General features: G+C 45.6%; 1 protein-coding gene across 1 annotated transcript in view; it reads left to right on the forward strand.

The window, feature by feature from the left end:
• Nucleotides 1-12,758, forward strand: part of ANO4 (anoctamin 4) — a 177,351-nt gene that overhangs the window by 116,305 nt on the left and 48,288 nt on the right. Inside the window, exons 9-11 of the mRNA XM_061566746.1 lie at nt 2,104-2,210; nt 4,788-4,843; nt 8,540-8,661. Of these exons, the coding sequence (XP_061422730.1) occupies nt 2,104-2,210; nt 4,788-4,843; nt 8,540-8,661 (285 nt within the window). The remainder of the gene's footprint in view (nt 1-2,103; nt 2,211-4,787; nt 4,844-8,539; nt 8,662-12,758) is intronic.

Below are 12,758 nucleotides of genomic sequence, written 5' to 3' on the forward strand. Positions count from 1 at the left end.
CTTTATATGCGTGGCGGCTAGAGTCCTCTCGTCCTCTGGCTTCAGATGGCTGCCACCTATGGGTCAGATTATTGCATTGCACCATTAAGCAATTGGTAATTAAATGTAATATTTTTGTCCTAAAAAGTGTAAAATTTTTGAAAAAAAATTCACGAACATTAATTATCACGCACAACGAGTCTGTGTGGAAAATGTCAGCTCGATTGGATCACGGGAAGTGTGTTAAAAAACGACCGAAAGATTTGCACGGTCCTAAGCAAGCAAGCGAACTTAATACAAAGGATTAAAAAAAAAAACAATAGCTGAGCCCACAATCAGAAAGGCATCATATAAGAAATGCATCATATAATTCGTACTTTTTTTTGGGCCATTCTTGCGGCGCTAGGCTATATCAGGAAGGTGACATGTTTCACACACCGGTATTGTCTGCCAGTACAGGGGGGGGGGGGGGGGTGTAGTTGCTACGTGGTTTTACCCAATTAAGTAATTTGCAAGTAATCTTTCAAATTTGACAAATTTGGATCGTGCCACTGGCGCGCGTGGCCTGCTCTTTTTGAGCAGCGCCACGGGATCTTTTAACGTCAACGGTGAAGCAGACCGCACGTGGTTTCGATTAACACACCCCGCAGTATTAACTATGGCTGCCTCGGAGATCGAACTGCAATCCCCCTGGGGCAATGACACGGGCCTCTGGGACGGTGACAAGGCTGCGTTGACGCTCGGCCATGTCGCCACTCCACTAACTATCCCTCCTAAATTTAAATATCAACATTTTGATAGAAATTTCTATTTAAAGCTTTCGTGACTGCAGGGATTCATCTTCTTGGTTCTTTCGGTAAAGTCACGTAGAAGGGAAGTAATAAAATAATAAAAATAAAACATAATAAAATAAAATAATTCTCACGACGTTTCGGCTACAACGCAAGCAGCCGTCTTCAGGTGAAGAATGAGACACTACCAAGCTAGGAGCTTATATATAAGCTGCGTTGGAGGTGGAAGAAAGAGCGCCTTAACAAAAAGAATGTGTATATGAAGAGGAATTTAGCATATTCATGGATTATTAGCATTGCCTGGTTTATTGGTTTTCCATGAATATGCTAAATTCCTCTTCATATGCACATTCTTTTTGTTAAGGCGCTCTTCCACCTCCAACGCAGCTTATATATAAGCTCCTAGCTTGGTAGTGTCTCATTCTTCACCTGAAGACGGCTGCTTGCGTTGTAGCCGAAACGTCGTGAGAATTATTTTATTTTATTATGTTTTATTTTTATTATTTTATTACTTCCCTTCTATGTGACTTTACCGAAAGAACCAAGAAGATTTTGATAGAAAGTCGGCACTCAAACAAGGACCCTTCTATGGCCGTCTCCTTCTCCTAATGTTAGTAATTCTAGAGAAAAAAAACATTTCCCTCCCTGGGTCACCCCAACAATGGAGCCGCGCTAATCTTTCCCCGTCGTTTATCAACTTGAGTAATTTCGGCAGCTTGAACGTTACTGCCAGACGAGGGCAGCCTAAGTCCTTCGCGGACGAGTGTTGGTGGTGCAAGGCATGCGCCTGTGAAAGATTGCGATTACAAAGAGAGGGAAAAGGGCAACAGCGGCACTGCCATATCTACTCTGCTCTACTGTACTTTCGTTTTACTCGGCAATGCCCGCTGAACTACATAGTTCTTTTTCACAACCGATCTGGCTACAAATGGTAGCCCAACGAAGTGGCTTATCGCGTGGAAATATATGCAGCAGCCAAATAGTCGAAACGCACGTTTCTAAATGTGGAGGGGAAAAACCGCCATCGTGAGATGTTAGCTACCTGGCCTATATACAGGGCTGCCTGGTTTATTAGTTCACCACCTGTTCTGGTTTTGCCAGGATTGCCCTCATTTTGAGGCAGCTGTCATGGGAAATCTGTAAACCTTGCCAGGACATTAAAAGTCACGCTATATGTCAGTTGTGCAGTGTCACACCAGCCAACAACATGCATTTACATGTAGCTCTTACCTCTTATTGCGGTCATGTGATATATTTTTTTATTCCATACGTCCTCCGTTTTGTACCGCCGAGGGGCAACTCTTGTGTCATCTATTGTTTCTCTCTCTCACAGCTTCATCATCCACGACAAGAGCACGTTTTTCAGCAACGCGCAGCGAAGCCGCATCGTTCACCACGTGCTGCAGAGAACCAAGTATGAAGAGGGCAAATGTAAAATAGGTAAGAGGGCCTTGGCACGCTCACAAGCCGCGGGCAAAGCGGTGCATCTGTCACGAACAAATGTTTATTACATTTTGGAAATTCATCGTCCAATGTAACTTTTGATTTAAAAAAACATGCACATTGACGATGGATACGGCTTTTGGCGAGCCATCGAGCAAAGACGGTCACAGCATCGCGCGCTTTCAGATGCGCTTCTTCGGCCGTCTGGAATGCTCTTTCTCCCGATATTAGGAAGCCACTGGAGCTATGCACTTTGAAATCATCTAGATTAACAAACTAATTTCTGTAGAAGTGCTTTTTGTGTTTAGTTTGTTGTCCTTCCCCCGCACCTCCGATTAGCACGGTTGGCTACGTACGGTGTGAAAGGAGTCCAACATACATATGACTCATGGTTAGGTGCACTTTGAATTATACTGAGAGACAGAAAGAGAAACAGGCAGTTGTGATAATATACGCGTGTACATTTATTAAAACAGACAACAATCCCCCGTATAGCCTCAACAGACTGGTGGGGCAAGTGCTGTTAGCGAACACTTATGAAGGCCGGCACGGCACACGAGTGGGGTGGGTGAGTGGCCAACACCACGCCCGGCCGCCTTTGTCTCCCTAGCAGCGATGTTTACACACCGCACCAGGTACTAATTTGAGGCTGAGTCGACCTAGGGGAGGCCCAGGGACCGTTTCAGATAACCGTCACTGGTGTTGGCCGTGAGCGGGAATCGAACACGGCCCACCGGCTACACTACCGCTCCCCACATGCTCCGTGATAGAGACATCGTGTTCACTTTTCTTCACTGTGAAGAAAAGTGAATTTCGATGCGTCACAAGAAAGCATGACGGCCAGTGGCTGAGGCCAACAGCATTCAGACGCTGTCTTTCCGACAGACCTGTTCTTCACCTGAGGACGGCTGCTTGCGTTGTGGCCGAAACGTCGTGAGAATGATTTTATTATGTTTTATTTTTATTATTTTATTATTTCCCTTCTACGTGACTTTACCGAAAGAACCAAGAAAATGAATCCCTGCAGTCACGAAAGCTTTAAATCGAAATTGAAAATATTGTTACAGAATGCAGTACCATTCTTACTATTTACGCAAAGCGGCACTGCTCGTGCATGCAATACAAGGATGGAAATTGAAAACAAATAATTTTATTTCATTTCGAAGTCTGTGCTTGAAAAATACGCCGTAATCTTTTTCCATACCGGAGTTATTGGTGCTTATCCAGGGCAATAGAAACTATTCGGTCAGGCATTTAAAATCAACAACACGTGCATAAAGTGGATTGATGTGGAATCACACTTTGGGTGGAGCAGCATAACCAGGTGTGCCATTACGGGCCATTTAATGAGTGCCTGTACGTCGTTAAACTCTGTCAGCCGTGTCATCCACGACCAATGTGTTGTGATCGCTCTCACATCTCAACTATTGCACCTATACGCGGTTGTGCCGTGTAGCTATCTCTCTCTGCAATGGATTTTGTTGTCGGGCACGGTGTCCGACGTTCCGCTCCGCTTGCTGCGAACTCGTGCCAAACAACAACAATGTGGGAGAATTTTCTTGATTCTTTCGGTAAAGTCACGTAGAAGGCAAATAATAAAACAATAAAAATAAAACATAATAAAATAATTCTCACGACGTTTCGGCCACAACGCAAGCAGCCGTCCTCAGGTGAAGAACAGGTCTGTCGGAAAGAAAGCATTCAGACGCTGTCTTTCCGACAGACCTGTTCTTCACCTGAGGACGGCTGCTTGCGTTGTGGCCGAAACGTCGTGAGAATTATTTTATTATGTTTTATTTTTATCATTTTATTATTTCCCTTCTACGTGACTTTACCGAAAGAACCAAGAAGATGAATATTTTCAATGTTAATTTTGAAATGTGGAAAGAGTGGGCCAAGGTCGATCTTAAAATAATTAGCCATGGTCAATTTGCTTTCTCTCTCTGCAATGGATTTTTAAGTTGTTGCCCCCGTGTCGTTGGGCACGGTGTCCGACGTTCCGCTCCGCTTGCTGCGAACTCGTGCCAAACAACAACAATGTGGGGGAACCTAAAATCAATAACGAAGAGCCATTGTCGACCTCTCTGTGCACAGTCTGCAGTGGCCCCTGGTGGTTCGTTTTGCATGCTGGAGTCTCGGTTGTTTGCTGCTGCTGCTGCTGCTGCTTATGTAAACTCTTGTTTGTCGTCGAGTGCCAGATGCAGCCAAATTTGCAACTGTGATTTGAAACCACGAACTTTACCCATGTATCGATCGTTCACTTTTAAGGTGCAATGTAATCGAGGGTACTGGCATTGTCTTGGTGTGTTCTTGGATTGTTGTTGTTGTTATTTTGCTGCCTTGTCCAAGCTTGCATTTGGAATGTATATACTCATGCAATTTGTCCATTCATGCTTTATTTATCATTTATTAGTAACCTGCTCAAACTGTCTCTTTCTTATTCTATTATCCTTTATTGTATGTTTTTTGTGATGTAACTTACTGACCCGCCCCGACTGGACATCTGTGAAAAAGACTCTCGTAGCTTCGTCAGGCTCCTCCGGTTTACATAGAGAATCTGATTCTGACCTACAGGGCTGAACCGAATGCTTAACAATGGAACCTACGAGGCTGCCTTCCCCCTCCATGAGGTAAACACATTCGACTTGACAATATTCTGTCACCACCAATGATGCGTGTACATATTTAGCTTTTCACATGCAACTGTTGTTTCCCCCCCTCCACGTGTGTGAATGCACACTTCTTTTTTGTGCTTAACTTTACACCATAGCTGTCTCGGGTGTGGATCAATCAACTTCAAGGACAGTGCATATCATTACCATTATCAGAGTTGTTTCTTTTTGTTTGCATTTTGACTGCTTGTGTTGCGTTATTGCAAGCATGATGCCTTGTATAAAGGTGTCAGTTTTGTACCAGTTTAAAAGGGTAAAAACCTACTACTATATTTTGCCACTGGTAAAAGAGGTCTCATAGTGTAAATGCTTACCCCGAGCTCTCAATACTCTGATATTGCACTGTGTTTGAGTTGTACGCCTTCTGGTGTCATCTGGTCCAACACCAATGGGGACTAGGCTCTAAAGAAAGCTGTCTCGGGTGTGGACCAATCAACTTCAAGGACAGTGCATATCATTACCATTATCAGAGTTGTTTCTTTTTGTTTGCATTTTGATTGCTTGTGTTGCGGTTATTGCAAACATGATGCCTTGTATAAAGGTGTCAGTTTTGTACCAGTTTAAAGGGTAAAAACCTACTACTATACTTTACACCATATCCTCGCATGGGTAACAACGGGTTCAACCCTGCAATTGTTTCCTAACGCCACTGCTGGCAGGAAGCGCCTCCACTAGAGGGGGCTCTGGAGAGACTCTTTAGAGGGTACGTTGGCCTACTCTTCCATATTGTGTACAAGTTGATCATTAAAAAAGGGGTCAAGTTTCGAGTACATTTTTATTTTGTTTAACCACGTGAGAACTTATGTGAGGCCAGGATAGTAGCATTCGCAAGAGTGACCTGGGGAATTAGTTTGCCAGAAGGAGGCGATGATTGCTGCTGTGCGTAATCCCAAATTGAGAAATTTGCGGTGTAATTTTCTAATTTGCAATTTATTGACCCTGAGGCAGACACACAATGGCCTACTCTCGCAAATGACATCAAATTTTCTGAATATAGAACACACAAATCAGTCTGGTTAAGCCCAGCATGGATCGTGGGCAGGCGAGCATGGATTTTTCAAAACGACAGAGATGTTCCTTCAAAGGAGTACACATATCACAAGCATAACTGTGGCCGAGACGACCTGGAGCTTCATATCGAGCGATAGGGCAGGTAGTTTCCATTCAGAATTACGCAGCTGATGAAAAGGTAATGCCACTTGACTGATTTGGAGTGAGACCTCTGCTTCGAAACTGGAGCCGGTCATAAGCATACTTCCCAGATATGAAAAATTCTCCACTCTCGCCACAACTTCCCCACCCACTCATGGGGAGTGGAGGGGGTGGAGTGTTTGAGTACATAAAATACTCCGGCAGGCGCTTTGTTTTTGTGTAACTGATGGCAAGTGCCCGTCCCTTAATAGCCCGCTCCAGGTTCTGCAGCAGGGTGTCAAACTCCTGAGAGTGAGCAAACGATCACTAGATCATCAGCATACATAACATGGTTGATCAATAGGGAGCCATCCCTTAACACACCTAGGCATCGATCAGCCTCCCATTGCATCTGTGCCATATGGAAATTCCTATGGCATAGCCATGGAAGACGTCACGAACTACGTCGTCTAAGAAGATGTACGGGCCAGATGACATCTCTGTCGCACCCCAAGGAGAACAGGAAATGGCTCCGACTCCCTGGCATGCTGCTTTACTCAGGCCTGCCCACCATCATTAAGGCCCTTAATGATTGTGAGCAGAAGGTCAAGCACCCCCGAAAGCACCAACAATCTATCATTGTAAACCTATGGCGTATGCGCAAGTGTAAATTCAATTCACGGAGATGTATATTCTTTGGTTCTTTTGGTAAAGTCACGTAGATAGAAAATAAAATAAAAATAAGAAAAAATAATAAGAAAAAATAAAAACTCACGACGTTTCTATCGCAACACAAGCGGTCGTCATCAGGCGGAGAGAAAAGGGGGATTAAGCCTCTAAATGCAACTGTATGTAAAGGTTTAAAATGGGCGTAGCCCAAGTGTCAGAATGAGTGGAGCTAATGCTGAGCGGCGAGTGGCGTAGTCCAAGTGTGTCAGCAGCATGGGCGGGGCAGCTAATGTTAATGTAGTAGAAGAGAAAGGGGGAGAGAGAGGGGGTAGAGATAGGGAGAGAGAGAGAGAGAGGGGGGAGAGATAGGGGGAGAGAGAGGGGAGGTAGAGATGGGGGGAGAGAGAGGCGAGGTAGAGATAGGGGGAGAGAGAGGGGAGGTAGAGATAGGGGGAGAGAGAGGGGGGTAGAGATAGGGGAGAGAGGGGGGGTAGAGATAGGGGGAGAGAGAGGCGAAGTAGAGATAGGGGGAGAGAGAGGGGAGGTAGAGATAGGGGAAGAGAGAGGGGAGGTAGAGATAGGGGGAGAGAGAGGGGAGGTAGAGATAGGGGGAGAGAGAGGGGAGGTAGAGATAGGGGGAGAGAGAGAGGGGTAGAGATAGGGGAGAGAGGGGGGAGAGATGGGGGGCATTGCACCTCGCTCCACACATCCACACTGCTGGCGGTGGAGGTTGACAAGAAATTACAAATCAAGTCGTGACCCAAAGTGGTTGATGACATCTTTCCAATGATTGCTGAGTTTATAACCGTCTTCTCGGTTTAAATCATCTCTGTGTCTGTATATATGTGTAGTTAGTCCAACTGAGCCGCAGACGTTGTTCCTCTTTAGAGGCAACACATTTATTTGTAACACGTAACACAAAGATACAGCCTAGGGTGGTGACCACCCAGCTAACTACTCTATACAGAGGAGTTACTGCTACGAAGGGTCAGGCCTCACTCGGGTCCACGACCACGTGTTTGCCTCGTAAGACGTAGAGCTTCCAGATTGAGATGTAGGCTTCAGCCGGTGGACGTGGAGCTTCAGCTGGTAGAATGCAGCGACCCCGGTCCCTCTCAGGGACCCGCCTTATACCCCCCCACGGGTCGAGCCTTCCAGCTCCCGATCCCTTCCGAGAGCTCTCCCCGGACACGTGATCACCCCCTAGTCCCCCCACCTGGGGGCCTCTCTGTGGACACTCGAGATCACGTGTCTGCAGGGTCAACCAGAGTGCCATGGCCCTGGGCAACCTTGCCCCTGGGGCTGACACTCTCCCGCTCCCCCTCGTGGGAGACCGCACTGCACGCTATGCTTGGTGCCCTCGCTATCCCAGCGCTCACCAAGCCCCGCTAGGGCTGGTACCATACCCGCCATGCGGTGTATGCGATGACGGTGCATCGCACGACACGGCCCTTTCGGGCCGGCACCGTACAGTGACATCCCGATGTCACTACATCTGGATGGCTTCATGAACGAATCTTTGTTGATAGCCAGTCGGCTTGCAAAGTACCATCGTCTTAGAGAAATCAATTTTCGCGTGATCTATCTATGTGACTTTACCGAAAGTACCAAAGAATATGAATTGCTGCAGTCACGAAAGTTTTCAGTCAAACAAATTTACGGAGATGTGACTTCGCTGATCCTTGTAACACATTTAGGTTCCATGTTTTAAGCCCACTGACAAACGTATTTTGCTAAATGAACAGCTGCGTGATAGAAAACAGTTTTTTCCCCCAAATAACATCTTCATCCACCGGCATTTTGTCATCTCACGTGTACCGCGCGCGACGTGAATAATCTCCGTCTCTCACTCAGGGGAGTTACAAGAGCAACAATCCCATCGTGACGCACGGTGCAGACAACCACAGACACCTCCTGTACGAGCGGTGGGCATGCTGGAGCATGTGGTACAAGTACCAGCCACTGGACCTCATCAGGTCTGCACTGACGCACTGACGCACGTGGCTTTGGGCTTGGAGAACACGCGGAACCACTTGACCCCTTTCCCATTCCGATCACGTACGTGCACGGAATAGATTCGGAATTTTAAAAGGCCATGCGGCAAGACGTGTGGCACAGTTTGGCACCAGCTATCGTAGAGTTGCGGTCATGTCGCTACAGTTATCCGCGGTGAGTACAATGTCTTTGAAAGCAGCGGAGCTATGCCTCTGAATTGAATCAATGGTAACCTCTTGCACGTTCCGAGATTCAGTGGTGAACGGCACCCCACTGCAACTTGCACATGTCTCGGAACGGGAAAGGGCGAAAGTTGAGTTGATTTGATTTGTTACATTTATGATGATAGTCCCGTTTATCCAGTTGCCTGGCGATTTTACCAGGGAGATCCGTGGTGTGTGAGCACAGCAGCAACAAAAACAAAAGACGAAAGCATTAATATTGCAGAGAACGAGTATTCTTAAGGGTTCTTAAGGAATATTGCACAAATTAAGTCCCTAAAATTGCTTTTAAGGGACCAGGTTTCAGTTGACGGCACGGTGACCAGGCAGGGGAAACTTGTGTTTTAATTAATGTTGACCTTAAGAAGAAGAGAGGAGATTGGAGGAGATTGGAGGTGTGAAGCACCCAGTTCGTCATGTCCCAGCCAGAACAAGCGTGGCACCTTCAGCCGACTCCCGAAGGTAGAGGGGGATTCAAGTATTTCAAAGTCAAATGGGTTTACATTGGATAGGGATATGTATTCGTGCAAGTGTGGCATTCTGTCAGTCCACTGCTGGATGGGGGGGGGTCTCCCCTGACACCGTTCGCATCGTGGAGCGTCATGGGGATGTATTTGACCATACTTCACCAACGCTGGTCAATGCGGGTTGGTGAATGCGAGGGAGCACAGATGTCCATGTACGACGATGCATTTTGGTGCCCACAGTGTAGCTCCACAACCAATAACAACCCTGCTGTGCATAACGATCACCCAACCATCCAAGAACTAACTTTGGCTGCACTTTGGGCCTTGCCTGGTAAAATATACAAAAACACATTCGTTTTAGTTTGCCTATTCAGGTTCCACCGTACTTTGCTCATCAGATCTTACAACATTGGGTGCATTTCCGGTGATATGGTCAGAGGGATAGGGGATCTATTCCAAGTAAAATCGGTTTCCCACTCAAGAGGACTTGGATTTATGCTCATATCCTGTATACATTCCTGAGCCAATGTGGAAATTCCACATTACTATGGCAGGGGTACGTCTATTAATCCGACAGCCACTGTTGACTTCTCACAAAGAGCTACTTATTTTTGTATTAATCAGGAGCTGAGTTGATCCCAATCACTGATTTAAACTCGAAAGCCTCTGTTTTATGAAATGTCAACATTTTCCGTTTGGCTTTCAGAAGCCGGTGTCCCGCTGTGTTGACCACATCACACAACGGGCACCACTCAATTCCACAGGCTCGTAGCAAACATGTAATTAAATTCAATCGCCACAGACATCATTGGCTCAAACAAATATCCTTGAGATGATAATATGGCCATTACACGCAGGTTTGAAATTACATTAAACCTTCCACACAGACCAGATTTAAAACCGTGGTGTTGAAGCAATTGCCCTTGTATTTCCTCTCGGCGTGTAACGACGCATCTATCCGTCGATTGAAATCGATTTCTTATGCTCCTGAGGCATGCATCGAATTGTACAATGTGAGAAGTGATTATTACTCTACTAAAGGTAGCAACAGAACTATGCAAATGAGACGGAACAAAGCGAGAAAACAACGCACGTGAGATGGTAAGAACGGGACGATAAATAATCGATTCTCGAATTTAACTGTGACTCCAAATCATGACGATGTGTTCAAGTCATGTTTAACACGTAGGCTTTCTCAACCAGTAGTATTCATAATAAAGGTTTTTGGGTTAGTTCGCGCTATTATAAATGTGTCGCAACCCTCCACTACCCGACATGGCCAATCAGTAAAAAAATGTGTCACGTTGACAAAACGCCAATTAGCTATTTCTTCAGCCCACCGTTGTGTTTGAAGAGTGAATCCACAACATTTAGAATTTGAGTACGACGTTTCCCTGCTAATTTGCATCGGGCAAAAACAATGTCAGATGTTGAAAGTCTAAGGAGAGAGATTAAAACAGGTTAAAAAAGCACTACGACTGAATGACTGCAATAATGCTCAAATTAATAGAGAATTGAATGTCAAACCAAGACCGAACAACAATACTACTGAAAGTGATCAGATTATAAAAAAAATACCATATATCTTGGGAGTTACTGATAAATTAGCCCGTGTTTTGCAAAAGCAAAACATTAAAGTGAGATTTGGTACGGTACGCAAAATTCTAAAGCTAGTGTCTTGTACTAGAGATCAATTGCCGAAGTGATCAACAGAAGGTGTATATCGGATCAATTGCTTATGCGGTAAATGCTATATTGGACAGACGGGACGTAACATTAGCGTAAGACTAAAAGAACACCAAAGGAACATTACATTATCTCAAACACAGCTGTCAGCAGTGGCAGAACATGCTTGCCAACAAGGACGTTTAATTTATTTTGATAACGTTGAAGTCTTATGCAAAACGAATTATTACTGGCCAAGACTAATTAGAGAATCAATCGAAATTTAGAAGAATACAAATAATTTAAGCCACTGTGATAGCTCAGTGCAGCCTGGAAGCATATTATTAAGTAACGAGCTTTTGTGCCCGTCCAAGGACGGGTGTATGTTACAATGAATTTGAAATATTCAATAGAAAAATTGTTCAGCTCATGATTATTAATGAGGGAGGGGGTTGCCCCATGTGGAGTGACGTCACCCCCTAATGGTTATTGGGGAGGGGTGCGGCATGTGGAGTGACGTCACCCGCTAATGGTTATTGGGGAGGGGTGCGGCATGTGGAGTGACGTCACCCGCTCATGATTATTAATGAAGGGGAGGGGTGCGGCATGTGGAGTGTACGACCTTCTTGTGCGTTAGTATACATTTCCACGCGGGCATGAATATTAATGACGGAGGGGGGGGCCTCATGTGGAGTGACGTCACGCGGGGGGGGGGGGTGGGCCTCATGTGGAGCGACGTCACGCGGGGGGGGGGGGTGGGCCTCATGTGGAGTGACGTCACGCGCGGGACGGACAGACATTTCTGGGTGATTATAGTAGGAAATACACAATACATATTTCAATTCCTTATGGAGGAGTCACATGCTAAGTGGCTGATTACTGATCTATTACATAATTGTAATACCCCCCCACCTCCGCTTCTGATCTCGAAACCTGATGGGGTTCTAAAATGATGACGTCATCCTGCACTATTTAAGACCAGAAGCAGGTGGATGGCTTCACGATTCTGTAAAATTACCCGAAGATGCTGGATGTAATTACCAGCGAAACGTCGTACTCAAATTCTAAATGTTGTGGATTCACTCTTCAAACACACCGGTTGGCTGAAGAAGTAACTAATTTGCGTTTTGTTAACGTGACACATTTTTTACTGATTGGCCGTGTCGGGTGGTGGAGGGTTGCAACACATTTACAATAACGCGATCTAACCCAAAAACCTTTATTATGTTCAAATACTAGCTGAATCGGGGATATAGCATTGCGCACCTATTTATACCACTGCCTCAACCCATAAGGCCATTTCTCAAATGAATACTGCCCTGGGGCTTGGTTTTGTCGGAGCTTAGACACCGATACATTGTTAGGCTAGGAAGTGGGACCACTGAGCCTGATTGGGTTTCTGCAAGACGTGGTGTTGGTTTCTCAATACAGGCCATCTCAAGTCGTGACCGAGCCTTGGCTGGCGATCCAAGAATTAATCAGTTTTGTTTACATTGTCCATAATACAGGGACTCCTCTACTTACGCACAATCGATTTACGAACTTTAAGAGATACGAACATTCTTGTCCATATGTCCAGAGAGCCCGAAGTTCAGTCGCTGCGCAATAGATGGCGGTGGTGGCATCTACATCTGTAGAATATGAAGAGCCAGTGGTATCTACATCTACAGGAAATTCTACAACTTTCAAAGCAATTCCCCGTGTTTAGTGTACATGCCGTCCAAC

This window comes from Lethenteron reissneri, chromosome 37, assembly GCF_015708825.2.
Source record: "Lethenteron reissneri isolate LAM-NWPU_2019-01 chromosome 37, ASM1570882v1, whole genome shotgun sequence".
Classification (NCBI taxonomy): domain Eukaryota; kingdom Metazoa; phylum Chordata; class Hyperoartia; order Petromyzontiformes; family Petromyzontidae; genus Lethenteron; species Lethenteron reissneri.